This window comes from Acanthaster planci, linkage group LG01 (assembly GCF_054643075.1).
Source record: "Acanthaster planci isolate LZ-2023a linkage group LG01, COTS_SCS, whole genome shotgun sequence".
Lineage (NCBI taxonomy): Eukaryota > Metazoa > Echinodermata > Asteroidea > Valvatida > Acanthasteridae > Acanthaster > Acanthaster planci.
Window position 1 is genome coordinate 32068437 of NC_141777.1, and position 27875 is coordinate 32096311.

The 27875-nt window shown below is 39.9% G+C and overlaps 1 protein-coding gene across 4 annotated transcripts; it reads left to right on the plus strand.

The window, feature by feature from the left end:
• The first annotated feature begins 4150 nt into the window (after nt 1-4150).
• Nucleotides 4151-24887, plus strand: LOC110976729 (L-lactate dehydrogenase-like). Of its 4 annotated transcripts, XM_022230270.2 has the most exons (11): nt 4151-4423; nt 6080-6240; nt 7485-7602; nt 9860-9970; nt 10642-10878; nt 11118-11235; nt 14152-14184; nt 17433-17504; nt 20432-20555; nt 21244-21440; nt 23628-24887. In XM_022230270.2, exons 2-10 carry the CDS (start codon nt 6109-6111, stop codon nt 21421-21423), a joined length of 1125 nt encoding a protein of 374 aa, XP_022085962.2. In that variant the 5' UTR covers nt 4151-4423; nt 6080-6108; the 3' UTR covers nt 21424-21440; nt 23628-24887. The 4 variants fall into 4 exon arrangements, with proteins under 4 accessions (XP_022085962.2, XP_086994786.1, XP_022085963.2 ...); XM_087138660.1 differs by having other exon boundaries at nt 21244-24887; XM_022230271.2 differs by lacking the exon at nt 14152-14184 and having other exon boundaries at nt 21244-24887.
• Nucleotides 24888-27875: the final 2988 nt, after the last annotated feature.

Sequence of the window (27875 nt, forward strand, 5' to 3'; positions counted from 1 at the left end):
AAGCTCTGACTAGAAAGAATCTAATATGAGATAATGAATATTTATTGCAGGGTTGCTTAGGTTAACCAGTGAAATAATAGCATTTGAATGCTGTCTGTTGAATGGCTAATGCATGCCCAGTAAGGCTTAACTTTGTTAATTTCCAAGGAAGAAACTTCAAACCTGGAGGTTTGTCTTTCTTGGAAGAAAGACTTATGGTACATTGACTAGACATTAACATAAGACACTGTTCAAACTTGTTCCTGCTGTTTCACCTGATTTTGTGCAGTGTTATAATGCATGCATTGGCTTGCACTGGTCTTAGAAAATTAGAGTCTTCTGTGATCCACTAAAGTCCTCGCTACAACATAACCTTACTGATGGCACACTGTCTGAACTCCAGGAAACCATGGGTGGATCCATTTCTTTGATACAGGTGTCATTCCTGTTATAAAATTTCTTCTAAAGGTCAACCTTAAAAGTAGTTCTTTAGCAAATGGTGCATGAATTTTGCCATCATCTGCATGTAAAAATTTATGGTTTTGTAGTATTTTCTTTGAAATGGACTGTGGAATGATACAGGAATGTACAAATACATGTACATATATAAAAAAGTGTATAAAATGTATTCATTGATGGATGTAAACAGGTGTTTTGGGGATTATGGGTGCAAGTACATGTACATGTAGGTAGTTGAGCTGAAGGGATTTGCTCACAGTGATTTGGAAAATCAGGGTTCCACAGTTGGTGAGATCACAGTTGCTGCTTTTTTTTTCTCAGGGACTGAAAAAAAGGGGAAATTTTTTTGATGGGTTGCTGATTTGACAGCGGTGAATGACACCTTTGGATCCTCCCTTGGTGTATGCCTGTGAATTAGTGCTCTACCAATGTGAGGCATTGCAAGCACACACACAAAGCTAGTGAAAATTGGTGTGTTAATGGTCCATCGTTTAAATCAGTTCCATTTTGATAATGGGAACTCTTCTCTGGCATATTAAATGAGTCCTTGTTCCTAGGGAGTTATTGTAACCTAATCACCCCTAACAAGTTTCATCATTGAATGAAGTGAACAAATGCCAACATGCATGCGTTAGTTTTGTCTAGCCACTTTTGCATATTAAGCCTGTACAAAGAATATGTAGCATGTTATTAGATATATACATAAAAAGACTATTTGTAGAAAACACATCATATCAGTTTATTTACCTACATGTACTAGCTTTGGAGCAGAGAGAGGCAAAAGTGATTTTCCATTGAAGATTTTCCACTGCTCTCCCAAAACTAGGTTTAAAAATGGATGAATTTTTGGTTAACTTCCAAACTTATGAAGTTCTCTCTGATCATACTGCATTGTAGCGTATCCCCTGATACCTGATGCACAATGCCAGTCTTGTTTCTTTGAACTAAAACCAGTTGAGAGAATCTTGCCAGAGAAGTGATTTCCTTCCACCAACAAGAAGAAACTTTGTTGTTTGTTTGTTGGGGTGTTTGTTTGTTTGTTTGTTTGTTTGTTTTTGCTTTGATTAGTTGTTCAAATTTACAAAAGAATGTGAAAAATTGCTCTGTTCTGCTCTTTAGTTTTTTGTTTTTGGGGTTTTTATTTGCTTTGTAATCGACACCCATATTGTATTTTATTATTAAATCGTGAATGTTATACCTCAACCTCATTACATTTTTATAACTTGTTACATTTTTTCTATCTTACTGCATTTCCCCATTTACTATGGACGTTCTCTCAGGCCAGGTAGAAATGTACAGTAGTTTCTCGGTCCAACTTGTTTAGTTTTACCCAGCCGCCTTCTTCCAAAAATGTTAATATTTTGTTGTCATATTTGCAGGATTCTTGACTGCATTCATTTGGCAACAAAACAGCTTTAAATGCAGGTTTAAGATCTGTTAGAGTTGAGAATTCCTTTTTTTAGGTATACGTAAAAATGATACAAATTGGTTACAAATATCCACCTGCTATTTTGGAAATCTGAGACTTTAAGGGGGGGGGGCTGCCTCCCTTGAAAAACAAATGCCTGGACGAGAACCAGTTTGTTTTGTTATTGTTGTTTTACTTGGTTTTATAGTTTATATACTTATATAGCTTACTCGGGTGGGACTTGAACCCACGACCTCCTGCTCGTGGAGGTCTTGAAAATAGTTCATGGTACCTGCTGCTTCACCTGACTCGGACCGGCCAGCCAACCCCGGCATGCTCGGTGGTCGAGTGGTTAAGACATCTGCACTAGTAAGCAGGAGGTCGTGGGTTCGAGTCCCACCCAAGGAAGCTTGTGACTTTTTTGGCAAGCTGTCGGACAAGCACTGAGCATACAGTGTTTATTAATATATATTATGTTGGGTAAGGGCAAACCCGTAATAGAAATTAACATCTCCCCAACGCAAAAAAAAAATACATCTTGAAAATTGGTCTTATAGGTCTGTTATCAGCTGCACTTTTTAAATTGGTGTGATGGAAGGCCTGCATGTTTATTAAGAAGTGCATTAAAGTTAACTTTTGCTAACATTCCGCATGTTTGTGATTTAGTGTACTCGATCTTTTAGAAATAAGAATAAGGCCGTACATACGAGTCACGTGGCTGTGGCTTGAAATTACATGCAACTCTATCATGGGATCTGGCCCACCCACTACCATAGACTTGTGCATAATGTTAGGCCAAAGTCGGGTAATTCGGACACAGCCTAACACCGGTGCTAAAACACGACTGGGGATGCTAGTAAGTGTACAATGTCGTAGTGTTACCATGGAGCTTTCCTTTTTTATAGCTCCGTGGTGTTACCTGCATAAGATAGACTTGGCAGTATTTAAGTCGTTGGCTAAAATCCACAGCTAAACTTGTTATTATTCCAGACCTTTTTTTTCCCCAAGGTGTGTAAAAGAATTCATGTTTATTTGCTATAATTGTTCATAAATAAATCAAAAAGGCAAACAGTCCTTGGTAATTTATGTTTTTGCATTTAATTGCTTGCTTGTCAATAGCTACTAGTTTCGAGGGGAAGAAATAAGTTTCCATGAAACCACAGATTTGTGGTTGCAGGAACTCATTCTTGGCTTTTAAAGACCTTTTAGACCTGGCAGTCCAGTTTTTCCAGACGAGGAATTGCTTGGTTTGAGGACTCATCAATAAAAATGCTGATTTAATTTTTACCCTTATTAGAGACAATGGCAGGGGGCTGTGGGAGCTTGAAACCCGACCCGTAAGAGGTTTTCAAGATGACTCGGACCGGCCAGCCGACCCCGGCAAGCTCGGTGGTCGAGTGGTTAAGACATCTGCACTAGTAAGCAGGAGGTCGTGGGTTCGAGTCCCACCCGAGGTAAGCTTGTGAGGTTTTTTCGCAAGCTGTCGGACAAGCACTGAGCATACAGTGCTTATTAATATACGTTGGGTACGGGCAAAACCGTTATATATATATAACCCGTAAGAGGTTGTTTCCCTTGAACTTTCTGAAAAACAAATATACAATACATGGGGGTAAATTTCGGTCCGAGCGCCCCCCCCCCAAAAAAAGCCAGTGCGTGCCACCGATTAGGGCTATTCTTTGTTTTAAATTATGTAGTGAAACTTATAGACCTTCTTCCTGGGATGTCACGCGTGTTGGACCGCAATGTGTTGTGATGGTAATGTGCATAGTGTCGGGATATTATGATACTAATCTACTTATTCAAGATGAACTATTCAAGCAGGCAGCTTTCGCACGTGCGCTTGTGGGCGTACGTGTACGTGCGGGTTGAGGCTGCCCGTAGGATTATGCGATCACCGTGGGCAAGGCGGTTCACACGTGGTGGTATTGTTTACATTTAGCGCAATCCAGTCACGTGGGTGGAAAAGGACTATCCGGTTCGTAATTGACTTAGTCACAAAGGGACGTACTACGATTTGCAGGCTCCCATTGGACGATCGCTGAATTGAAAAGGCGATGCGCCGCGCCAAGCAGCTGATGTTTAGAATTAGTAGACTTACATCAGTTTCTCTGAAACCTTACGCTGATTGTATGAACATAGAGCTACAATTGTAGCTCTATGGTATGAACAACCTTTTTAAGTGGGAAATGCGTCTAAACAACGGACTTGTGGAAATTTAATACGTACGTGACCAAACACATGTTCGCCACGCACTGGTTCCGTATAGCTTCGTACATAGACAGATCAACAGGAGGGATAGGATACCAGTGAAAACGTTATAAACACAACAGACGTCGACATGTGCTGGCGTGGCCTACTTTGCTGCCGAAGTGGAAAATAAAAGGTCGGCCAAAGTGGTCATCTGGAAATTGAGGCAAACCTTCCGTACAGCCAGGCGCTGATCGTTGGCCAGGGGGAATTTGACCTTGGATGTCTATCGGTAGGCCTCATAACTAGAATAAGCGTAAACCGTACGCATCAACGCAGTGACAGAGCTGCCGGAAGTGTGAGCGGTGACGGCATTGCAGGCGCTAAGTGAGTAGAAATGACCGTACCGACTTACGCATAAGTTGTAAATACATGAAAGATAATGAGTTGCGTGTTTATTATTATGAGAAAAACTGTTTAATACACTTCCATATATTACCTGTAAAATGTAAATACCAAGGCTTTTACAGGCACGACAGGTAGGACCCATTGTAGCCCCACAAAGAAATAGGGCTGTAGTGGCTCTCTTTTTACGAACTGTCTCCTGTCGCCACCACAGCCCTACTTCAAGGCATGTCTAAGTTAAATGCCTGAAATCCAAACTGCAGGATTGTCACAAACGTTGAATCCTAATATCTTCCGAAATGAGAATGACTCGACAATTTTACTTACACCGGCATATTCCTCGGAGTTTGGACTTTCATATGAGCACCCTAAAGCTTCAGAAACCCGGCCCGTAGTATTACCGGTACTTTTGATTTTATGTGTCGAGTCATCCTGAAACTAGTGAAAGACTCTTCCACCAAAATTTGCAGCCTGAAAGGTCTGAATTTAACATACCTTTATGCATTTTGTGTCTTGACTCCTTACTTTCAATCATCTGATTGTATTAAGAATTGAAGCTGACACATGCAGCCTCGTTCTTAAATGCGGAAGTGCGCAGATCGACGCTAAAAGCATCGTATTGGGATCCCTCTGTGTGGTAGACTGGCTTAATTTACATGTGACTAGAAATAAAATTTTACCAACTTACCACACTGAACGTGCAGTGACTGGGGAATTTCCACCACAACAGAGCTTTGTGCTTTTCTGTGCCAATATTGTCATTTTGACTTTGTAAATATATTCACAAATTACAGTTTCAGACCTTTTTTCTCAATAGAAAAAAATCCTCCAGAGCTACATGTAAAGGTCAGTAAAAGAAAATGTACATGTAGACGCAATTAATTCACGCAATGCTTTAGGCTGGTTGCTGTCTACCTTTATTGCACCAATCTGCAAAATTGTAATTAGGAATATGACCAGTCTGATACATGTATGAATGCTCCTAAGACTTTATTTCCCTTTTAAAAAATCTCTTATGGGTATAAATCTCTCTCCCCCTCAAAAAAGTGCTGGAATCAAGGTCAGCAAAATGTGTCTTTGTCCATGTACTGGTATGCACATGTACGTGTACATAAAACTACGGTACATACAGTAGGGTACAAAAAGACAATGCTGACTGTTTGGCAAACTGATCTGGAGCTGTTGCATTCGACGGATAGGGCCCCACAGAAGCAGGTCGCTTTTCCATCTATTTTGCCTTTGGTTAGTAAATTTAGTTCTATGAAACACCAAAATGTCCACCCAGGGCTTGATGAATGCGATAAGACCCTGACTTCTTTGTAAGACCTTGGGCAGCACATGAGGATGGACGGGGGGGGGGATAGTTAATGCATACAATATACATGTAGCTGGATTTACGAAGACAGTCTCAAAACAGTGAAATTGCTGACAATCCAGCAGTTTGGATTATTTATAGAGTAACAATTGTCTCTAATTTCGTGATTTTAGGACAGAAAAATATAATGAAGAAGTGACCACAATATCTGTGAGGATTGAAGGTCAAACATTGTCCCTACACAGAATAGAGAAGAAGACATTTTGTTCCTGCTTTGCCCTTTTTTGGTTTATCTGACTCAGATTTTTGATGTAATTTTCCAGGCATCTGGAAGTTTGAAGTCTGTGTTACCATGGCAACCATTCTAGAGCAAGATTTGATGCATCCGGTGGCTGAGGAGACAAGCGAACACTCCCAGACCAAAGTCACAGTGGTGGGAGTGGGCCAAGTTGGCATGGCCTGCGCCTTCAGCATACTGACACAGGTACATGCACAATATACATGTACAAAGACATGAAACACGCATGATCGTGACTCAAAACCCCCTCAGTGGCAAGCATCAAACCAATGAGCCCACACATACCTTGATCTGCAGGCAATAAACCCAACCCATGGTGGTGGAAACATTGCCCAACGGAAAAAAAAGAGAGTCACAAGACGCCAAAAACCACTTGAGTTGAAGCTAGGACTAAAGGTCGGTTCTTACTTCACACGATACTGAACACAAACATGAATTTGTGATGTCAGATCAAATATTCGCACTGAGCAAAAGTTGGACACATTTCAACTCGAGCAGAATTGTGCTTCAAATCTTTTGTGATGTCGAATTTGCTTTGCTTTAACATTCGCTTGTAGTGCATGTGTGAACTGGCCTTAAAAGGGTTGTTGCCCAACGTACATTTAAGTTACCAGTGAGGCACCCTCTGCATTTGTTTACCACATTTCATCCATTTCATTAGGATACCAAACTTAGTGATGTCTCACACAAAGAGCTAGCGATAGCTCTGCTCTTCCCACATGTAATTCAAAATGAAGTGGATAGTATTGATAAAAAATCAGCCTCAAGACTCATTATGTAGGATTCAGTCACTGCTTTCTTGATTCCCTCCCCATTGCTGTGTTGCTGTCATACACTTGAGGTTGACTAGTTTTTGCATCAAACAGCTCCCAGTCAGTTGATGAGTTGTGCTTGTTATGATACTAATAATTACAGATGTCAGCTTCCACAGTGCATGTACTGTACATTGTTTGGTAAACAGTACCCAGTACATGTATATCCTGTTTCTTGGCTACTTCCAAGATACCAATGTTCAGCACAGTGTACATGTATGTGTACGGTACTTTGGAACTCAAAGAATTTTGCTCTAAAATTGTTCATGCCATCACAAACCTACAGATATACATGTAACATTTGGTTTTCTTTATGCCAACAAATATTATGTCCAATTGTCGAAATCAAATGTTCAAATGTACATGTACAAGTTTATCTTCCCAATGCAAAATTCCCAGTTTTCTGATCTACACGATGTACATGTATTCTTAAATTTAGGCTGTGAAAGATTATGAAATTCATGTTTCTTCTTGGTCATACTGAACACATACATGTACATATACACGTACCGGTATATGTATGTACAGTACACGTATGTATCAAGTCAAAAGACTGACTTCTTGTTCGTAGCCTACTGATTTATTTGTAGATTTGGTTTCCTGCTTTTTTGTTATCAGCACGTAGCCAGTGAAATTGCCCTAGTTGATGTCCTGGCTGACAAGCTGGCTGGTGAAGTCAAAGATCTCCAACACGGCTTGGCTTTCACTCGAGGAATTTCGGTCAAAGGAGATACAGGTAAGTCTTACAGGATTATGGAGCAAAGAAACACAGCTTGATCTCATTGGAATGCAGAGTAGTGACCTGGCAGGAAATTGCCCAAAGGAAGATTCATAGGGTGTGCATTACAGATCCAGGCCAGCTGCTCATTATGCATTGCTCTTCATTACAGGTACATGTACATCCAGGGACCTGTGTGAGGCTAGAAGTCCTGTAGGCCAGATACAAAAGAGAGTAGGCAGATCTGCGTTCCTGCCCTTCCTTAGCTCTCACAATTTCTTTCACAAAACCCAGTCAATGGTCATTTCCCATACATGTAGTATTTATGGCCTTGCTATGGCAATTATTTGTTTGGACTTCCTTCTGCTACATGTAGATGTAGCGCTTATGCCTTTTACATACTAATTGTGCGCGTGACGTACTTCAAAGAAATGCCAGAGCTTTTATACTTGCCTTGGTTTAGGTAATGGTACACAAACCAGTAGTAATGGACATGGACATATGCATACCAGTACATCATTGTCAGACATGTTCATGCAGAATGAAGAATGCTTTATGTGGAAATAAAGTACAGGAACATAATTTAGGCATTTAGCTTTAAAGGGAGCTTGTTAAAACTGAACTTGTATGGACAATGTACTTGTATTAATGAGGATGAAAAGTAGCATTAACCATGGAGGAAGGGCACAGAAGGAGTTTGAACTACCCGGGCTATACTATCTGGCCAAGTACCGCTTTCTGGCATACCCGGTATGTCCATAGCCAGAGCACAGTGCACGCCTGCTACTCACCACCTGTTTTGCAACCAAAAGCCCTCTTTGTACCCTGTGATCGTCGCCGCAATTTTTCGTTGGTAATCTGCATCCCTAAAACGTTGTGCACTGCAGTATAAGAAGTTGAATATTCATGCCATCGTTAGTGCTTGATATGAACCGACAACAACAAATTTAGTGCTTGTGTAGTTGCTTTTACTAGGCTGTGTACGCGAAGTGTTCATGTGCAGTTGTTGCCCTTATCAAACGCTTTCCTTTGGACTTCTTTTTGGACTAAATACATGTAGCCAAGCTGTTTGTAAGACTTTTTGTTTTGTTTTTTATTATGTCATTTTTACAAAGGCGTATTTTATGAGATTTCACGATCACTCCCTGTGATGAAATAGCGCATTTTGTTCCTAATGAACTGAGCTTTCCAGTAGTAGTGAATATTTTGATGGCCAGTCTTTGCCAAATTCGTTCCAAGTCTTTGACACTGATGTATATTGGACGGAGGAGACTAGAATTACAAACTTTGCATGGATAATGAAAAAGTGTGTCAAAATTTAAAAAGTTTATTTATGATGGCAAAAATATCAGGAATTTTTCTCTCTCTATTTCCTGGTCACATCGATAGTTTGTATTTAATTTCAAGCAAAAACTACAAGTATTGCCAGGATATTACTGGCCCCACTTGTCCAGCTAAGATGCAGACAGCAATAAGGCATTTTTGGAATGTTTTCTATTATTCGTCAGACTCGGCGGCGACCATCATTGGATGCTTTGAAGTGTCTGAGTTACAACTCCTTCTGTGTCCTTCCTCCATGCATTCACATCGACATATTTAGCACAAACACATCTTTGCATAGATTAAAAATTATTCCTAAATACATGTACATTTACCTGAGGCAGTCTCCCTATCCAACAACATGCAACTTGACCGTGTATTAACATTTGATAATGCCTGCATTGACACCTGGATACAAGATAGTTCAATCGATTCTGATGGGTCAAGAGTCTGTGTGCACGCAGCTCACCACACGTGTGCCAATTGGACAATTTGTACAAGGAATATTTCATAAAATGGACAGAAAAATTCTGTAACAAAATTGCCAGAAGTCTATCATATATCGACTTCTTTTGACTTTCTGGCTTTTTTTTGTTTTTTTAAGGTATTTATGAACGGGAATAAATACAAATGTACGTGTATGTGCTTAAACTAACGTTTAAGACCGGCTCAGGAGACTGAATGCTGAAATTACCCTTGCCTGCAGCTCGGGCATTAGTAGCATCCAGTTTCCTGAGCTGGTCTTAAACCCACTTTTAAGATTGGCCAAGCACATATTTATTCCCTCAATAAACCCTGCTACCGTACATGTATAAGTTTATATAGTAATAAGCATGGTAATATTTGATGGTTTGATACATGGTTTGCTAAATCATTTTTTGGAGTGTTTAGTGTGCTGTGTTTTGGTCGGTTAAGCTGTTTTACACGTATGCTTATGGTTATTTTGAACTATCAGATTACAAAGTATCAGCAGGCTCTAAACTCTGCATCGTGACAGCAGGAGCCCGGCAGCGAGAAGGAGAAAGCCGTCTCAACCTTGTCCAGAGGAATGTGGCCATTTTCAAAGGTATTCTTGACTCTGCTGAAATTTATCCCTTTGCGTTGCTTTGGTTCCTTCTATGGTTCACTATGGCTTCCTGTTGGATAAGGTTCCACTGCCTTGCCAGGCAGTTTCCTTTTGAAAACTAACATGCATAGAAAATAGTGATAAACAAATCCACTCAAATACAGTTTCAGGTTACCTGAGCCATCTCCAGGTCAGCCAGTTTATACCTTTGAGACCAACATGGACTTGTATACAATTTTTGATCTATCCGGTTTAATTTAGTAATTCAAAAGGTTAACGAAAAAATCTTACAATCTGCAACCTCCTAAGACAGACTGAAGTCTGGGTGAGGAGGAACTGGAGCATCAAAAGGGTGTGGAGTTCAAGAAAGGTGTGGATTTGATCACATTTGGTGATTTATACATGTACATGTACATCTCGCTCATGTACAAAACTGCTTTTGCAGCAAGCATCAACTATCTCCATTTAAATCTTACAGTTTATTCCTAACGTATGCACATACACAGTATCATAACTGGCCTCACTGAAAACTTGATGTTGGTGCAACAAAGAAACAAATATGAAGAACAGCTTCTGTTGTCTCTGTATTGTGGGCATTATTGGTTACTGGTTGGAGACAGTTCTAGGCCTGAAAGTGATAAAGCTGTTTGTTTGACATTCCATCTTCCCAGGAATCATTCCTAATCTGGTCAAGTATAGCCCCAACGCCATCTTGATGATCGTGGCCAACCCTGTAGACATCTTGACATATGTTGCTTGGAAGCTGAGCGGCTTGCCTAAAAATCGTGTCTTCGGCAGCGGAACCAACCTCGACACGGCTAGGTTCCGTTTTCTCATTGGCGAGAAGTTACAGATAGCACCCAGTAGTGTCCATGGTTACATCATCGGCGAACATGGAGACACAAGTGGTACTTTATGACAAACTTCTATTATTTTGACGTCCTTTTTTGTCTGAGCAATGGATTCTTGTCTTAGTCAGTATTTTTGTTCAGGTTATATCTTTTCCTGTTTCGTTTTACAGATATCAGTGATGAAGTATTGTCACCAACTTCTCAGTTGAGGTGAATACATATGGCTAGTCAAACAGAAGAGATTTTTTTCACCTATGGAAGTTCCTTTGATTGTTATTCCTTTGCTTTACATGTAGTTCCAGTCTGGTCTGGCACCAGTATCGCTGGCGTGAACCTCATTTCAGTTAATCCTGCCATTGGCTCCGAGGTTGACCCCGACAAATGGAAGGATCTCCATAAAGATGTAGTAGAAAGGTAAGCCAATGCATTCAGCTCTCTCTTTCCGTAAGTTGGCTTTTAGCGTTAATGTTCTATTAAGTGCAGGTTTTAGTTGGAATGCATTGCAACTGACCACTTTGTGTTTTCCTCCAATTGCGTACACAATGGTACTTTTACTTTGGCATGACCCACACCGTTACCCTAACAGTTTCTTCTCTCCCTTGTAGAAATGCTACACTGGACATGTATACAGTTTTGTTTCTGCTCACGTCAGTTGTACATGAATTTAATGTTGTATTAGAATTAATGGTTATTTGTATTTTTCATTTATACATGCAATTCAGATTTTAAGACAAGGGCCCATTGACTTTTACCAGTGTTTACCTGTACCTGTAAATCATTGAATAACTTGCTGAGACTTTTGAATGTACAGTGCATTTTGAGAATATTACACTTAGATGTATAGAGTACTCAATATTTAGCCTACTATAAAGCACCTGTTTGTATCAAACAGATCTCGATCAGCGATTCCACAGCTGGTTCGCACTATCCATTAGGCGGGTTCTGGTGTCAGTGAACCAGCCACTGATGGCGATCCGGATCCGTGTGAAACAAATGGGCACATACATGTACTGGTATGCTGTCATCAGTGAGCCAGTTCCGTATTCCAAGAGTGCATGCCCAGCATGAGGCTATTCAGGAACAGCTCGTAAGCGCGAGATTGCCTGTCCTATTAGCACAGCCATATGCTGACTCAAGCACATGCTTTGTTCTGGAAAGACCGTGGCTTTTTGAAATACTGAACTGGCTCATTTTAGAAGCAGATAACAGCCCAGAGAAAAGAAAGTGCTTTTGAAAAGAAGTACAATACATAAATGAGTTTGCATTTTAAAGTAACAAAACTTATTGTTTGCTATTTGTTCATAACATTTCAAGTTGTTAATTTGCTTAATTTTGTTAGCAATGAACAAATTTTAACTCATCAAATCTGAGGAAGGTACTAGATACATGTATTTACACGTACATTTATGTTACATACATGTACCATGAACTAAAGGATCATCATGGGTATAAAAACTCTTTCCCCAGGACTGTGTCACATTACCTCACACATAACCAAAAATCCCTCTGATGAAGGGTGCAGTCATCCTAATTTTGTCTTGCACTCATCAGTCAATGCTACATTAACAATGGCCGCAGTTGGTCAGCAGTACTCATGATATTGTGTTCTGGGCTATTCTATGGAATTTACAAGTTACCATGGTTACTGGTACATGTACAGTTGGGAGACTTTGAGTCATTCCTTGAGCTATGATTCTCCTACTGCTGGTGAAACTTAAGTGTTGTTTTGTTACCGGGGACCTAACTGTCATTTACACATACTCAAAACTTCAAAAACGAAAATTCTCATTGTGGAATCATGCATTCGGTTACTTACAGTGTTTGCAAGAATTTGGACTAACACTGTTACTCACACTAAAAGCCATGAGATGTTAAAATCATGAATTTCATTCTTTCTTGAGTTTAAAGTAAAGGGGCATTCAGAATTTTCCATATTTTAACATTTCAATTTTTTCATGTTTCAAAATGGAGGGTGTGTCAAGGTAGATAACTGAGGATCAAAATCAACTTTTCATTAGAACAAAAAGAAAAAGAAATTGATCTTTTACAAGAACTACATGCCACACCAAGAATCCTTTTTGTGATATTCTTAAACTTTGTTTTCTTGTACTCACAGAATGATTACAAATTTCTTTTACCACTGAACTGTTCACCCACTTGAAGCCAAGACTACATGTACATGTACAAGGACAGCAGCTGATGGTTTGCTTTTAGGGCTGCATTACACAGCACTCTGTTGTTGCAAATACTAAATATCTCACGTCAACATTTTGCAAATTTTTCTCTGGAACTTGAAAGTGCTGTAAACAAGAGTGCCAAATCCAAAGTTCATATGTACATAATTAAGGGAACAGCTTGACTTGTTAAAAAGTAAGAATGCTATATCAGGAGCACTTCAATGAGAATTTGTCCGTGCAATTACAGCGCGGCATTTAACATGGCAACCACCAGTGTATAATACTTATTGAAACTTTTTTTTTTCAATGAAAATGGGAATGGGTGGGTGGATCAAAAAAATTGAAAAGAATTGAAATTTGAGCACAAAACTTTTGACTGGCCCCTGATCGTATTGTACTTTAAGTTTCAACATTTACACATTATCAGTTGCCCTTTGAAGGCCTTGTTTTTAGCGATAAGCATTATGCATGCAACAAGTCTGTTCAATTAGTGTATGTGCCATATGCACTGATTTTTATCTTTATTCACTTTGAAGCCCATTTTTTCCCACAAATCCCCTAAAGACAGGTGTTTCAGTGATGTCATAAGGTTTTACAGGAATCACTCCTACGATACGCATTATCTTTAAATTTCAAAACAGAATTTCACATTTGAATTTTCAATCCCGTGTCCAACAACCCATGGAGAATTGCCCTTCTACAGAAGTCCAGGAATAGCTCCAACAGCAGTGTACACCTGTTTGCACTGATTTGTAGCAATTTACCCATATTTGACTTTTATTAACGCTCTGTCTATATGTATGTATGCATCACAGTGAAGCTGTGATTGTGACAATAAACCACCCGTGCCGACTGACTGGTTTAGACACTACACATATACAAAGTACTTAAAATCCGCATAAAACCTTAACTGCAAAAATGAATAGATTGTTTTTTCAGAGATTAAGTAAAAGTTTGTTTTCCCGTACCAGCCAGATTGTGCCGATACGGCAGCCCCCAAATAGTTCAGATGTGATCTACATTTCACCTGCCTTTGAAAATGCAACCTTGAGGGAACCCTGCATACACTTGCATTGGCTTGAAGCCTCCTATATGTACCACCTACACGTAAGCTTTTAACTGATATTTTTTTCCCATGATATCTTCACTGTAGCGTCAAGACAGGTCAAGAGGAGAAAGCAGATGGGTACAGTAATGTTTGCCTGCCTACTGCCCTCACCTTTAACTAAATCAGACCAGGTTTCATGTGAAAAAAAAAAAAAGAAAGATAAAAATGCATGCATAACATGGCTGACATTTCACAGCAGTTTTCCACAGCTATGCAGTGACTTTTTTGTGCAGCATTTTAGGAGTAGTGCTTACTCTCAGAGACAATACTGAATGAATGCACCCACTGTTTAATTGTCTTGATTATAGCCATTACAGGCCTCAACCAAACCCTTTTCCTTGGGGCAATCAGGTTAAGAGTTAAAGGGAATGAAGTTCTCCTCCTCACAATTTAAAATAACACTGCATGTAAATAAGGCTTTTGCAAGTTAAATTTGAATTAAATCCGGCACACTGAGTTATAGACACAACAATATGAATTCCCCAGACTAAATACACTCTTGTTATACCTCATGATTCAGGGCAAGCGTTTGCATGGGGACCACCATTTCTGGAATGGACTGGTTCCTTTGTGCCCTTCTTATCCAATGAAAACACTGTATTGTCGCAAGGCGTCTCTTACGTGTATGTAACATAGTAACAGCTTGCCTAAAATTGTGAGGTATAGCAGCAGTGTCTTTAATACGGAGAATTCAAATTATGTTCATATGAATTTAGAGGACTCAGTGTACCAGATTTTATTCAAATTTAACTCGCAAAAGGCTTATTACCGGGCTGTTTAACCCCTTGACGACGGGAATTTCTTTCCGAAAGCCGACTTCAAGAATTCCAGCTTTGCTTGGCCACGAAGGCCACCTGCCAAACCGCAAATTTTCGGTTTGTGGCCCTGCGTGCTCTGCACGCTTTGAATTACGCAGTGAAAAGGCTCATTGTTCGGTGGCATGCGGCTCTACTCACGCTTCCACATTCCCGTTGCCTCTTTTCATAGTGGGGACTATTGTGAAGCTGGTGATTATGATGCAAATTCAGTCTTTTCATTTCTGGGCTATACACAAAGGCCAATCACCATATATAGAAAAGCCAGGGTCTGCCTTCTTTCACCGTGTTCGCTTGAGCGTGGGCCAAGAATAATAGCTGAAAAGCAGGCCGAGGATCTCAATTTTTACGGCGGCTCTAGCCGCGTCCCGACGCGAAGGGGTTAAGGGTGCAGTAAATACTGTGTAGCATTTCGTTGAGTTTCGCTGGAAAAAGGTTAGGTCTCAATAGTTATGGCTGACGCTGTAAATGGGAGACTATAAGAGCCACTAGCCATGTCCGCTACCGCTACACGTACCTCTCATCTAGATATGTACGCTGCACCTGGTGGTAGCCGTTTGGACAGTGTTTGACCTCTGTAGCAGTGCACTGGATTTAACAAGTCCCTTTATTTTGAAGGTTGTAGTTGCTCGCATTGTACTAGTGCACTGTTTGCCATTTTGTTTTTCATTTTTAGATTACATACATGTACTTGTTTTCTTTTTATCTCTGTTTCCTTTGTTTGTTTTGTTTGCATTTATGACGTCTGAAGCACCTTCTTTTAAGAGTTAAGTCGTCGGACATGTTCGTGTAGAACTCAATATTAAACAGCACTTGTTACTAATAAGCAAACTGGGTAATGACATATACATGTATGTACAATACAGATGCACAGCTTGGTACATGTACTTTAAAATATGTCATTATGAAGCTCAGCCAAAGACGAGCTGCAAAAATTGAAAATGTGATTGGGAAATCTTTGTTTCATGTTGTGATTTTTGTATTGTTTGCCTAGAGCAGAGACTACATGTATATTCAGGGTTTGAAAAGTGACTCACTGACTTTTAATCCTTGAATTCCTGGTCAAGAAAGAAAGTTGATTTCTCTGGAAAGGATTCAAATTTGCCTTTATCAGGATTCAACTCTGCTTGTAGCTGGAATTTCAGTGTGTTTACACAAAAATCCACTAAGGGGTTTAAGCCATCCTCAAAGCATAACCCGCACGTGATGTACAAATGTATTTGTTAACAAGAACAATAAGCCTTTTTGCGAGTTGACTTTTACAACGATCTGGTACACTGAGTTCTTTAATTCACTTGAACATAACAACTTGAATTCTTTATACTAAAACCACTGTTGCTATACCTCATGATTCGGGGCAAGCTTTTTCTTAGTTACATAAGAGACGCCTTGCAACAATACACTGTTTTCAAGGAATAAGAAGGGCTCAAAGGAACCAGTCCATTCCAGAGATGGTGGTTGCTATGCGAAAGCTTGCCCTGAATCACGAGGTATAGCAACAGTGTCTTTAGTCTGGGGAATTCAAATTGTTATATTTATGTGCAATCAGATATCTCCGTGTGCCAGATTTTATTCAAATTTAACTCGCAAATGGCTCATTCAGCACCCACTGTGTAACAAGTTGACCGCTCAAAAGTGAATAATGCATAATGAGGTGAATGGTTGGCCTGCATGTTTTGTCATTACTTTATGAACTGTACAATGTACTTCACCCCTGCAGTGCAGTTTACTGATGTACTTGCTGTGCTTGTATAGTGCACGGAGTTGGACGTCATTTAAAAAAAAATTGGACTCACAATGCTCTTGTGTCGACTGAAGCCACCAGCAGCCACCTGACCTTGCTGGCTACCAAGATGATCGTTAGCTGGCATACCATTGTAACTGTTGATGCCAAGAATGATCTGGTTTACAATGATGAGTAAGCCTTTTAATTGCCCTTGTATTCAGCACAGTAACATACATGTACATGTACTAAGATGGCTGCTGGTGGCCTCAGTGGCCCATGTTGGCTGATGAGGGGCATTGTAAGTCCAGACTTGATTTGACATCCATGGTACAGTATTCTTCATTCATATTGGTTGAGCTCTACCTGTAGTACAGTGTATTCCAAATACAAAGGAGATGCACCAACCACTTGGCAGTGCTGTTCTTTTTTTATGCATGTTTGTGGTCTTTTTTTCTAGTTTGCCTGCTTGATACTTTTCTCTGTATGCATGGTGTTATGAGCAGTCCACATAAAGTAGAGGGAGACATTTCATTGAAATGCAGTGGCAAGTCTAGTTTCCATAAAGGAAACCACATTGTTGGCCATCCATCAACCAGTTTCCGCCACCTGGTATCCAGAATATCAAAACTGTGTGACATTGGTACAAAAAAACGCTCCCTGTCTGCAGAAATGAGAACACTTCAGAATGTTACCATGGATATTTTTTGACAACTTTACCTTGGAATACTGTTATCTCTGACTGAAGAGTTGTATTTATCTGTGTTATCTTTGGATGTCTGTATCAGACTTGGTGCAGAAGTGGAATCCGCAGGGTCTCTCAGCGAGTGGAAAAAGTTGCACAAGAAGGTTGTCGACAGGTCTGTTTTCTTAAATAACCACTGATCTTCCTGTGGATAGCCATTTTGTTTCAGAGCAGTGTGTAGGCCTTTCCTTCTGCATGTTATGTACATTCACCATGGCATTTCGTCTTGCCCTTGTGAAGTTTCATCTCTGCCATTGACCATTTTTTCTACTTGCATTTTTTGCATGCAGACAAGTGAGCTTCCACGATGTACAACTTCTGCGTTGTTTTTCTTTCATTGTAAAATCATTTACTGTAACACAATAGAAGGCCATGCTTATTTGAAGATGCACAGCATGTTCACTCACACTTCATATTTAGAACAAACCAAGAGCAGCTTTTTGCTGCGTACAAATCACCATCAGCAAAGACCCAATATTTAGCATTTATCAATACCCGGTACCAGTTTCCCTTTTCAACAGTGTGTAACGTGACTTTGTAATAACATTTGATAATGCCATTAATGCCCGCGGTGATTTGATAGTGCCCACTGCATGAAAATGCTCTAGCACCTGGATACGAGACAGTTTAATCCATTCCTATTGGTCAAGCGTTTGTGTGCACTATGGCATGCAAAACTCGCCATGCAAATGCGAGTGCCAAGTCCATATGAGGAGATTCTTCTGGACTACTTGCATATGGAATATACCATAAAATGGATGGGGGTGTTCCAGAAAATGAAAGTAAAATTCTTCAACAAAATCCTTGGAAATTTATCGTATAGTGTCTTCTTGTGACTTTCTGACTAAAACGGTATTTATGAATGCGAATAAAATGTGCTTGGTCGGTCTTACACTAATGTTTAAAACTAGCTCATGAGAATGAACACTGATCATGCCCAAGCAGCAGGCGAGGACGTTAGTTACATGTACGCGTATGTCCATTCTCCTGAGCCGGTCTTACATGCATGTTTAAGACCGGCCAAGCATGTATTTATTTTCTTATTTAAAGTCATGATCATAGCACCATTAAGTTCAGTAAATCATATTCATTCAGTTTTACGTTTATTCCTTTATCATCATTTATTAGGATACTTGTATGTATATATGTACATGGTGAATTGATGTCTGTGTACATACCGATCAGCATGTGTTATGTTTGGGCCACATGCATGCACCATAGAGTACCGAAGTGTGACGTCGTTTTGAACCAGAGAGTACAGTGCAAAGAGAGTACTACCCCTGAGCTCTTCCTTTTTGTGATGTTATGCTCCCTTACTTTCCTTAGTGTCCTTACACCTGGGTGTTTTCCAATTCCCCCTCCGTGTGATGAATTTTGCTTGTGCCCCATGTTTGTATGTGCAGATTTGAGTTCAACCCAACATGTTCCTTGCAGGTTGATTGCATGTAAGGTGGTCTTTAGATATGTAATGTGGTAATGTGGTAAGAGTGTCATCATGGTGACATCATCACATACAGTGGCAATACCATCTGCCATCAGGCACGTCAAAAGAAGCAAAGCGGCCAGATTGAAGCAGTGTTCATTACATTTCATTTAGTCAAATGCCTTGTACTTGTAATTACATGGATATGGTGCACCTGTTGAAGTATGTATGTCATTTAAATCCAATTATCTAGTTTCAAGTGTACATTTCCCAAACTGTTAGGACTACCGTGTTATGTACAGTAAAATACTTTAAATGCCTGTGTGCTATTTAAACAAATGATAACACATGTAAGGTTGAAAATTGGCACTATTCAAAAGTTGAAAGTCCTTAAAATTATATGAACATATCTTACTTAGCAAACAAAATTGAACCATTGAAATTGTCATTCTCTTCCAACTCATTTCATACAAAATGGCCATATTTGAGTGCGGCAGAAAATATTTCCTGGGCCCTACAGTCATGGTGCTGCTTAGCACCTGATTTTATGCTAACAGTGGCGCTGCGTACTTTCTGGAGACCATAAGCAGTACGCAAAGCAAAGGGTGTGCTTACTTCGGATGAAATATTTGGCCCAACTTTGAGGTGTAACAATGGAAATCTGTATGAGTGCGCAACTGTTAGCCAACCGCATCAAGCGCTGCCATGAAGGAGCGCTTTCGGTCGGCCAGATTTTGTGTTATAGTAAACACAACTTTTCTGCTAACTGTTAAGCAGCACCATTACATTTGGCCCCGTTCTATTATGTAATCTGCTTGTGGCATGCACTCGTTCATAGATGTGTTATGTGAAAGGCAGAACCCCTATGAGCAGCGAGTCTTCGCAAGGCATGGGATGTTTGCATATGGACATTGTGTTGAATAACTCAGTTTTTCATAGATTGATTGCTTTTGAGGGGATGAAACCCTTTGAGTGTAAAAAAACCTAGACTTTCAATTCACTTTCATGTCACCTGCTACATGTAGCATACGTGTACATATATGCTGTTAATGCATGTATTTTATGCCACCAAGTTCATTTCAAATCACTTTTCATTCATGTTCCAGTAAGGGAGGTGAGTACATGAATGTATGTAAAGTTTTTGTACTGTTGCTGTGCCAGGTGCTTATTAGAGGTAACAGTTTGTGATATTGTATTAAACTTATTGTTCAGTGGATGACTTGGATTTTAAATTCCCTGTACGTGTACATGTATTTGTTTTAGGGTTTTTTAAGTGCAGCATACTATGTAAGCTATTCAGGAGAGATGTAAAGTTGCAAACATGACCTTGGATTGAGTGTGATATTAGCCTATCAAATACGTGTACGTACAGTACATGTATCAAGGATTATGAACTGTGATGCCGATACGGTACATAAATTCAAATGTTCAGTGTTAGGAGAAAGTCATCAAATCATCATGTCTGTTAGATGCTTTGTAAAAGTGTACTTTTCTGGATATGCTGCTGAGTCGAGAGCATTATTCACCTTCAATTCACTGTTCAACTATCCAAAATTATGGTTCCTCCGTCCATCCTGTGGTTGAAAATGTATTGAACAATGAAACTTTTTTCATCCTAGTGCATATGAGGTCATCCAACTGAAGGGCTACACATCCTGGGCAATCGGTCTTAGTGTTAGCACTCTGGCTCAGTCTGTTCTGCGCAATCAGAATTCGGTGTTTGCTCTCTCAACCCTGGCACAGGTGAGTCCACCGTCAAAAAAACACACCAGCCACTTCTTTTATACGTGTGCTTGTTCTGTTCCTTGCTCTTCTTTCTATGTAAGTGTATGCATTTCAGTTGCCAGCATTGTTTTCTGTGAATGTCAGTTCAAGGTTGCCTTTTTACACTACTTTACAATGGGATCTTTTCCAATTGATCTACATAGAGTTGAGTGTTTATTGTGTCCCTAAGCATTACAAATGCCAGGAGCAATGCTGATGTGGATTAAAATATGCTTCATGTTTTTTACAACATTTTTAGAATTTTAAATTTTTTTAGTTATTTTATGATTAAGAAGTGATGCATTCAATCTCCGTTTTCATCTCTGAAATAGGAGGAAGCTTAAAAGGTACATGTACTCAACCAAAGCGTGGTCTTTTCTCCAATATACATGTGCAGGATTAAAAGGATATTCTACAGTAGAGCGAGCATTTGTTCCATGATAAGGCTTGTCTGTCTGATTGTCACTTTATTGCTTATGAATCTGCTGGCAAAAAAAATATCATTTCCTAATTTTCACTGATTTTCTTAGTTGATGAATCATGTGTAAATCAATTAATTACATTACAGTTAAATTCTTTTTGAACCGTTTTTTTTTTTTTGGTCGTGTTTACATTTTACACCAGTTCCAATGAATGCCAATTCCTTGTCATAAACGTCCCTTCGCAGGGTTACCACGGCATTGACAGGGAAGTCTTCCTTAGTTTGCCGGCAGTCCTGGGCCAGCACGGCGTGCGCCACGTGATCAAGCAGCGGCTGAATGAAGAGGAGGTGGCCCAGCTCCAACGCAGCGCAGAGACGCTGTGGGCAGTGCAGAGAGAGTTGGATCTGTCTACGACTACCCAGTGAAGAGTAGGCGTGGAAATGTGAGGAGACTCTTCCACTTGACATCTTTCGCATGGATGATTGTATCATGACATCTCATATAACAATGTCATAAGAATTGTAGCCAACTGCAGTTCATACTGCAGTGTCTAGAAAAGTACATGTAGTCCGAGTTCCATGTTCCTGTCAACCTTCTGTGATGATGTGAAGCTCAGTATTTTGCCATCCTTACCCTTTCTCGATCAGAGTCTCCAAGAAACTTTGTTAGTTTTCCATTCAAAATGCCCCATGTTGATGGCTTGGGCCTTCAACTTCTGCTGTATTGTAATGTGGCCCAGGTGTCTAGCACACCCAAGAAGTTTCAAGATGGCAACATCCATTTTATAGTTCCGTGGTCTGATCATCAATGTTAATGAGTGCTCCCCTGTCACCCCTATATGCCATCCAAATTCTTGGTGAACAACACGTGTGTCCTCCAGTATGCCCCAGGTGAAAGTTTGGGCATTGGCATGCCTGGCTAATAGGCCTTAAGATGAAGGCAAGCCTTCAGACAAAAGGACAATTTGTTACCTGTCAGTCCATCAACACGGTCATTTTCTTTTAGGGGGAGGGGATCAGATTGCTATCAAATCAAAGTGTGGAGCAAGGTGTGGAATCCCCTGTCTTGTGGAAATAGCCAAGTATATGTGCTTCATGCTTCAATACTTTTTGTCCCCAGAACACTGTGTGTGAAAGAACTGATTCAGACTTGCAAATTGCATGAAAATGTTGAACTACCATAACAGAGAGCGGAATAGTATTTATAAAATAATAGTTAGTTTCATTTGTAATATGATGTAGATTAGTTTGTAAATGAGTTTCTAATGCCCCGTAAACAGGGGCGTTGCCAGGCCTTTTTTTGGGGGGGGGAAGAAACCACTTTAGACAACGTGGAAGCACTCAACAGCTGTTCTCATGGTCGAGATGACATCACCGAGTCTTGGTTCTTTTCTCTGATTGGTCAGTTGGTGGCTGCTACATTTTTCACAATGGGGACTCAAAAGGGCAAAAATAGTGTTGTAGTCTGTGGGGAAAATCTGAATTCTTAACTAAACTCATAACCTTTACATCAAATGTGCCCAAAATCTCACTGTTTATAAACATACAAATCCCTGTACAAAGTAAATGGAGGGTTGCCCCTTGGCCCAGACATGAGTGCAATGAGTGGAACAACCTCCGACCAAGAGAATGAACTGATACAAACTCAACAGTGATGGCCACTTTTTAGGATTTTCCAAACCAATAGGTCCTGTTCCTCCCCTTTCACTTTTTTTTTTCATTTCATTTTTTTCCCTTTTAATTCATTTTTTTAATTGTTAATTTTTTTTTCTGGGGGGAGGGGGACGGGCAACCCATTGCCCCCACCCTGTGTAACACCCCCGTCCATAACCATTGCTGTAAAGCAGGGTACAAGTCTACACTTGAGTAGTGGTCTAAATGGTTTAGAGATTTTGCACATTTTACAGTTTTTGTTGCATGTTAGTGAGTTTTGGCAAGGCTTGTGCAATCAGCACAGATTACTCAATCCTATAAAAGGTTGAGGACAATTTTTAGAACTCTATTGAAGTAGATTTTTACTTTTACAATGGAGTGATATCTGTGCATGGACATTTTAGCGACTTACTAGTAAGCATTCTTGGACTCTCCGGACTTCGTGCCAGGCCATGGGGATGTTGTGGCTGATGTAATGGCTTGTGAAGAACATTCAGAGATTCAAAGCAGAGCCTCTATTATAGGCTAGGGCCATTTTCCAATACTCAACTTCGTCTCCGTCTCAAGCTTCGTGTAGGAAGCAAGTCCTCGATTGTGGGCCTGAAGCGTTTAACTTAAATTGAAGTATTGTAATGTTTGGCTCTTTTGCATCTTACTTGATGTTTTGTGGCACTATTAGACTTACTATTGCGCTTATAACCTCAAAGTCAGGAAGTAAACAAAACAGTTGAAGCCAGAAATGGAGCCCAAGTCGAGTATTGGAAAACAGCCTTGGTATAAAGGCTGTGTTGACTTGTTCCTGGTGTAAAGCATCATTTTGATTTATAGATTCCATTCATGTGGAAGTTACCTAATATTTTGTAAGTCCAGGGTAAAGCCTTTTTTGTCCTTTTTCTCATATTAATACACCACAGTACTGCTTTGTTGCCAAAGGTTAATGACCTCTAAATGAATGGCAGTTTCTTGTTTTGCTGTAGGTTGCCTGTTTGTGCAGCAGCCCTTAAACAGGAGTGATCATATGGAGCAGCGACTTGAATCAAGTCTAAATACACTATACGTGATTATGCGTGGTTTCGTATCTTGAATGTTCGTGCCTACAATGTAGTGCGATTTGAATTGGGAATTTTTAATTCCCATGAATTCCCCTCCTTTATTTGTCCCCTTTGTGGCTTTCATTGTACATGTAAAGTCAAGACCATTGGTCAATTGTATCTGTTTGGTGTTTAATTCCTTTTAGCGTTGAACAAAGTAGGTGTAAATGTAAACTTTATATTGTATTTATGCTGTGATGCATGAATAAGAAGTGGCTCTGGGAGAGAATGTTATCTGCGTTGCCAAACTTGCTTTGATATGGATAGGAAATATATTTAGAAGATTTAAATGCATCACAAATGTACTTGGGAAAAAATTACTAGCTTAATTTACATATTTTTGTATCAGTTACAGTCCACGTGACTGTGTGTATTGCATTTGCTAAATTTGTGCAGAATTATGATAAAGAATTCACAGCCCAAAGGGATAAATAAACATTTTAAAGTCAGGCTCTTGAAGAAGTCGAAGAGTCAACTGTTTAAGTTAAGGTTTGTTGTTAGAGAGTGAGTGATATTGATTTCGGGAAGTAACCTAATAATCACGTAAGCAAAGTAATGACATGTGTTACCATTAGTTTCTTTTGATACCATTAGTGACGATTTGTCAGAGAGCAGAGTTACAGAAAGAATATAAAATTTGCCACACCCTCTGAATTGGAAATAAGTATACAATGACATATACACGGAACAGAAACCCCGCAGTATCTGTTCCAGAAAATTTTAAACTACCAAGCCCTGGGACGAGGAACTGTTTTATTTGGTTTTAGACTGAAATAGAATCTGTTGAGACTCTTAACGGACAGATGTTCACATTTCACTGCCACGTATCTGTGTGTGTTGTCGCTGGCCGAGACAAAGAATGGGGCGGTTCTACGGAAACAGTGGACATTATGTGTTTGTGTGATACTAACTGGTGTCACTTTGGCTTTGCACCATCGTTGCCAGATTATTTTCGCCGTGGGTTCGCCTGAAAGTTGAAACTAAAGAGTGCGTAAGTTTGTTGAAATTCAGTTCATAGAAAGACAAGGGACTAGTTTGGAGACCTTTACATACCAGTTTGCAAGCTATGTTGTGAATGCACTTAGGATAGCGCAACCAGTCAAGTGACAGAGAATTTTACGCAATAAAGTTTAGTTTGTGTGATAATGCCGTTGTATGTACACGTTCTTTCTGAAGTCACTATCAACTTCAAAATACTTGCAGTTTAGCAACCCCACACCCTCTGAGATGATGTGACGAGTGAGTAGTTCTGGTTTTGTTGTCATCCGAGTACATTTAATACAATAACAGAAGTAGTGCTTTCCGTAAGTTTGAACATAAGAATATTTTGAAATCGGTATTAAAAAAGAAAAGGACAGATTTTTGGAAAAGTGATTGTAAGCAAGGACAGAATGATTTATTACACATGAACGTAAAGTGAAAACGGTGTTAATCTCCCCGCCAGCCTACTGGAGATGTGTTTTACAGGAATCTGTCCACGAAATTACCCGAATTCACATTTAAACTGCACATCGAACAGTTTCGTGTTGGACGGGGGCCCGGACTTGTTGCCAGCGAGTATTGGTGACGGGTACCCAGGCCTCGTATGTGTTCACGTATTAACGGATCGCGTTGCAGCAGTTCAAGTGTGGACTAGACTTGAATCAAGTCGGCTTACGTTACTCTTGCCCAATCAGCTATTTTTCAGTCTGTAATCACGACACGCGTCGGTCGCATAACCCTTATTAGCCCCCATTTGATAGCCTTTATTGTACAACGTGTGTCATATGTCACCAGTCAGTAAGTCCGACTTGACGGATAAGCCAATCGGACCGCGCCCTCGGTTCATGTAGTTATTCACAATTGCTTGATGCGTACGACATTTCCACCAATCAAAGTAGTTAGACTTGTAGACTCGTTTATTATAATACATGCATGAACGACGTAAAAACAAGTCCGGCACTGTGATTGGCTGCTACCACTTTTGGTAGATGAGCCTATTCACTGTGTATTAACGGTTGGCAGATTCGTAAAGTCGGGATTTCTGAACCAAACTCATAGTAATAAGTGGACACAAGAGGGCGCGAAGCAAGTAACAGCGCGCGGTACGGTCTCGGTATGTATCCAAAGCATACTGAATCGAATTCACAGAGATCCCGATTTGAATTAAGTCCAAGTGTGGGCCGACTTGTCCGTCATGTCGGCGTTCGTTTCGTATTTTGGCAATCAGCCAGTGCCATCTTCCGCACAGAACAAATAAGAGATCCATTAGCCCATGCTTTCCTTCCTAATGTAATCCTATTAATACCACTTTATCAGTTTATACACGTATACGTATATTATTATCCATCATTCCCGAGGTGCAATGTAAACTGTACAGAATTTTGTTGGCAGTGGGAGTACAATGGACTGACGCTGCATGTTCAGTTAACGAGACTCTGTGTATTTAAAATTCAGCTACCATCCAATCCATTTTAATCCCACGTCGGAGAACATTTTATTATTCTTTTTAGCTTATGCTGCATCTTTTGAAATTTATCTTGTGCTCTGGTTCTAACCGATATCACCCAATCAAAGGCTCTGGCGGCCGCTTTAATCTTAAACGTTTGCAATATAACCTGTTTGAGTAATACTTCAGTCGATATTATGAGCATGTCGCATGGTTTCCGTAGTTGCCAATGCCGTAGTTGGATGAGGCAATGCAGCCGGAATGGTAGAAAATACCTCTGCAAGATCCAACGACAGAATCTGTGTGAATAAATGGGACACACTGCCGTTCCGTTGTAAATTATCTGAGTAAATGCCTGTTTAAAAGAGGACAGTTCAAAATATCACAAGATAGCTATATATAGTTTCATCATTAGTCTTGATAATGGCTGTGAAGAGAATTTGGACACGGCAATGTACATCTAAATTAAATGAACTTAATGGAAATTTGAACAAAATACCCAAACTATACCTATTTTTGTACCAAAAGAGTTTTTTGTGTGAGCTGAACGTACCACAATCTCTAATCATGTCGTACTTCGTAGTTGTGTCCAATAGTGTAGTGGTGGGCGGGGCAGCAGTAGTTGTGAGTGGATAGTTAGTAGTTGTCTCTCCAGGCGTTGTTTTCACTCTAACCAGTGACCCATTGATGACGTATTCTGCCTTGAATCCTGCCCCCTGGTTCGTAAAAAAACGATTTAAAGATCACCATCAAAATGATGACCCGTCGACTCAATGTCTCATGGCAAGTTTGGACTGCACAACCTGTACACATCCAATCAGCCATTTCTAAATGAAGTTGATATGCAGGACATAAAAATTACTTTTTAAGGACATTCTAGTTTATCTCTGGAGGTCTTCCCTAAATCAATACAGCCATCATGGTTGCATGGTCAGTGTATAACAAAAGGCGTGAGCCAGTAATTCCCAAAAGACCCTACAGCTAATAATGTTAATGTAAAGAAATTAATTACTTACTCCTTGCTACCGGAAATGATGTTATCACCCTCTTGAATAAAGAGAGGGCCAAATGAAAATGGTGGAGCCATCCCCACCCTGAAGAGAAAGATGGGAACAAAAACGCATTCACGTAAACTGAGAAAAAATCCATCACTATACTAATGTGAGAGAATTTCAAACAAAAGGTTTCACAATGCTGCGAGACTTCAGCAATTTAAATTAAATTTACCTCCTGTGTCATTCAAAAAACGGCTTTCCAAAAAGCAAAAATGAAAGTTAAACTATCAGTGAATACTATACATTTCCGGAAAATAGGCTTCTTTTCCTGTCTTTACTGACATGCAGAGTCTTACCCATATATTCCAGATACAAGTTAAATCATCTTCGTAGGCTCCAGGGTAACCTGGCGACTGCAGGGTACCAGACCAATAAGTTAACACTTTGAGGAACCCCGAACGTGGTGTGGTAAAACATTCACACTACACTTTAAATGAAAGCAGAACAGCCAGATATTGATAATATTACAAAGGCCGATCATTACAAACAACTTAAATTGTCCAAGAAAGAATTCATTCTTCTGGAGGAAACTCTAAACATGCAACATGAACATTTATGTAATTTTCGCGTGCCCATTGTTGTCAACCGAATGAATAAACCGTCTGGACATTTACTGTATAGATGTATTCCAATAATCCATTCCAAATGTAC

Coding starts and splice junctions, on each gene's coding strand:
- LOC110976729 (XM_087138660.1), top strand. CDS start 6,109: ATGGCAACCATTCTAGAGCAAGATTTGATGCATCCGGTGGCTGAGGAG. Junction 9,971..10,641: donor GAATGTGGCCATTTTCAAAG/GTATTCTTGACT, acceptor CCATCTTCCCAG/GAATCATTCCTAATCTGGTC. Junction 17,505..20,431: donor CACAAGAAGGTTGTCGACAG/GTCTGTTTTCTT, acceptor TTTTCATCCTAG/TGCATATGAGGTCATCCAAC.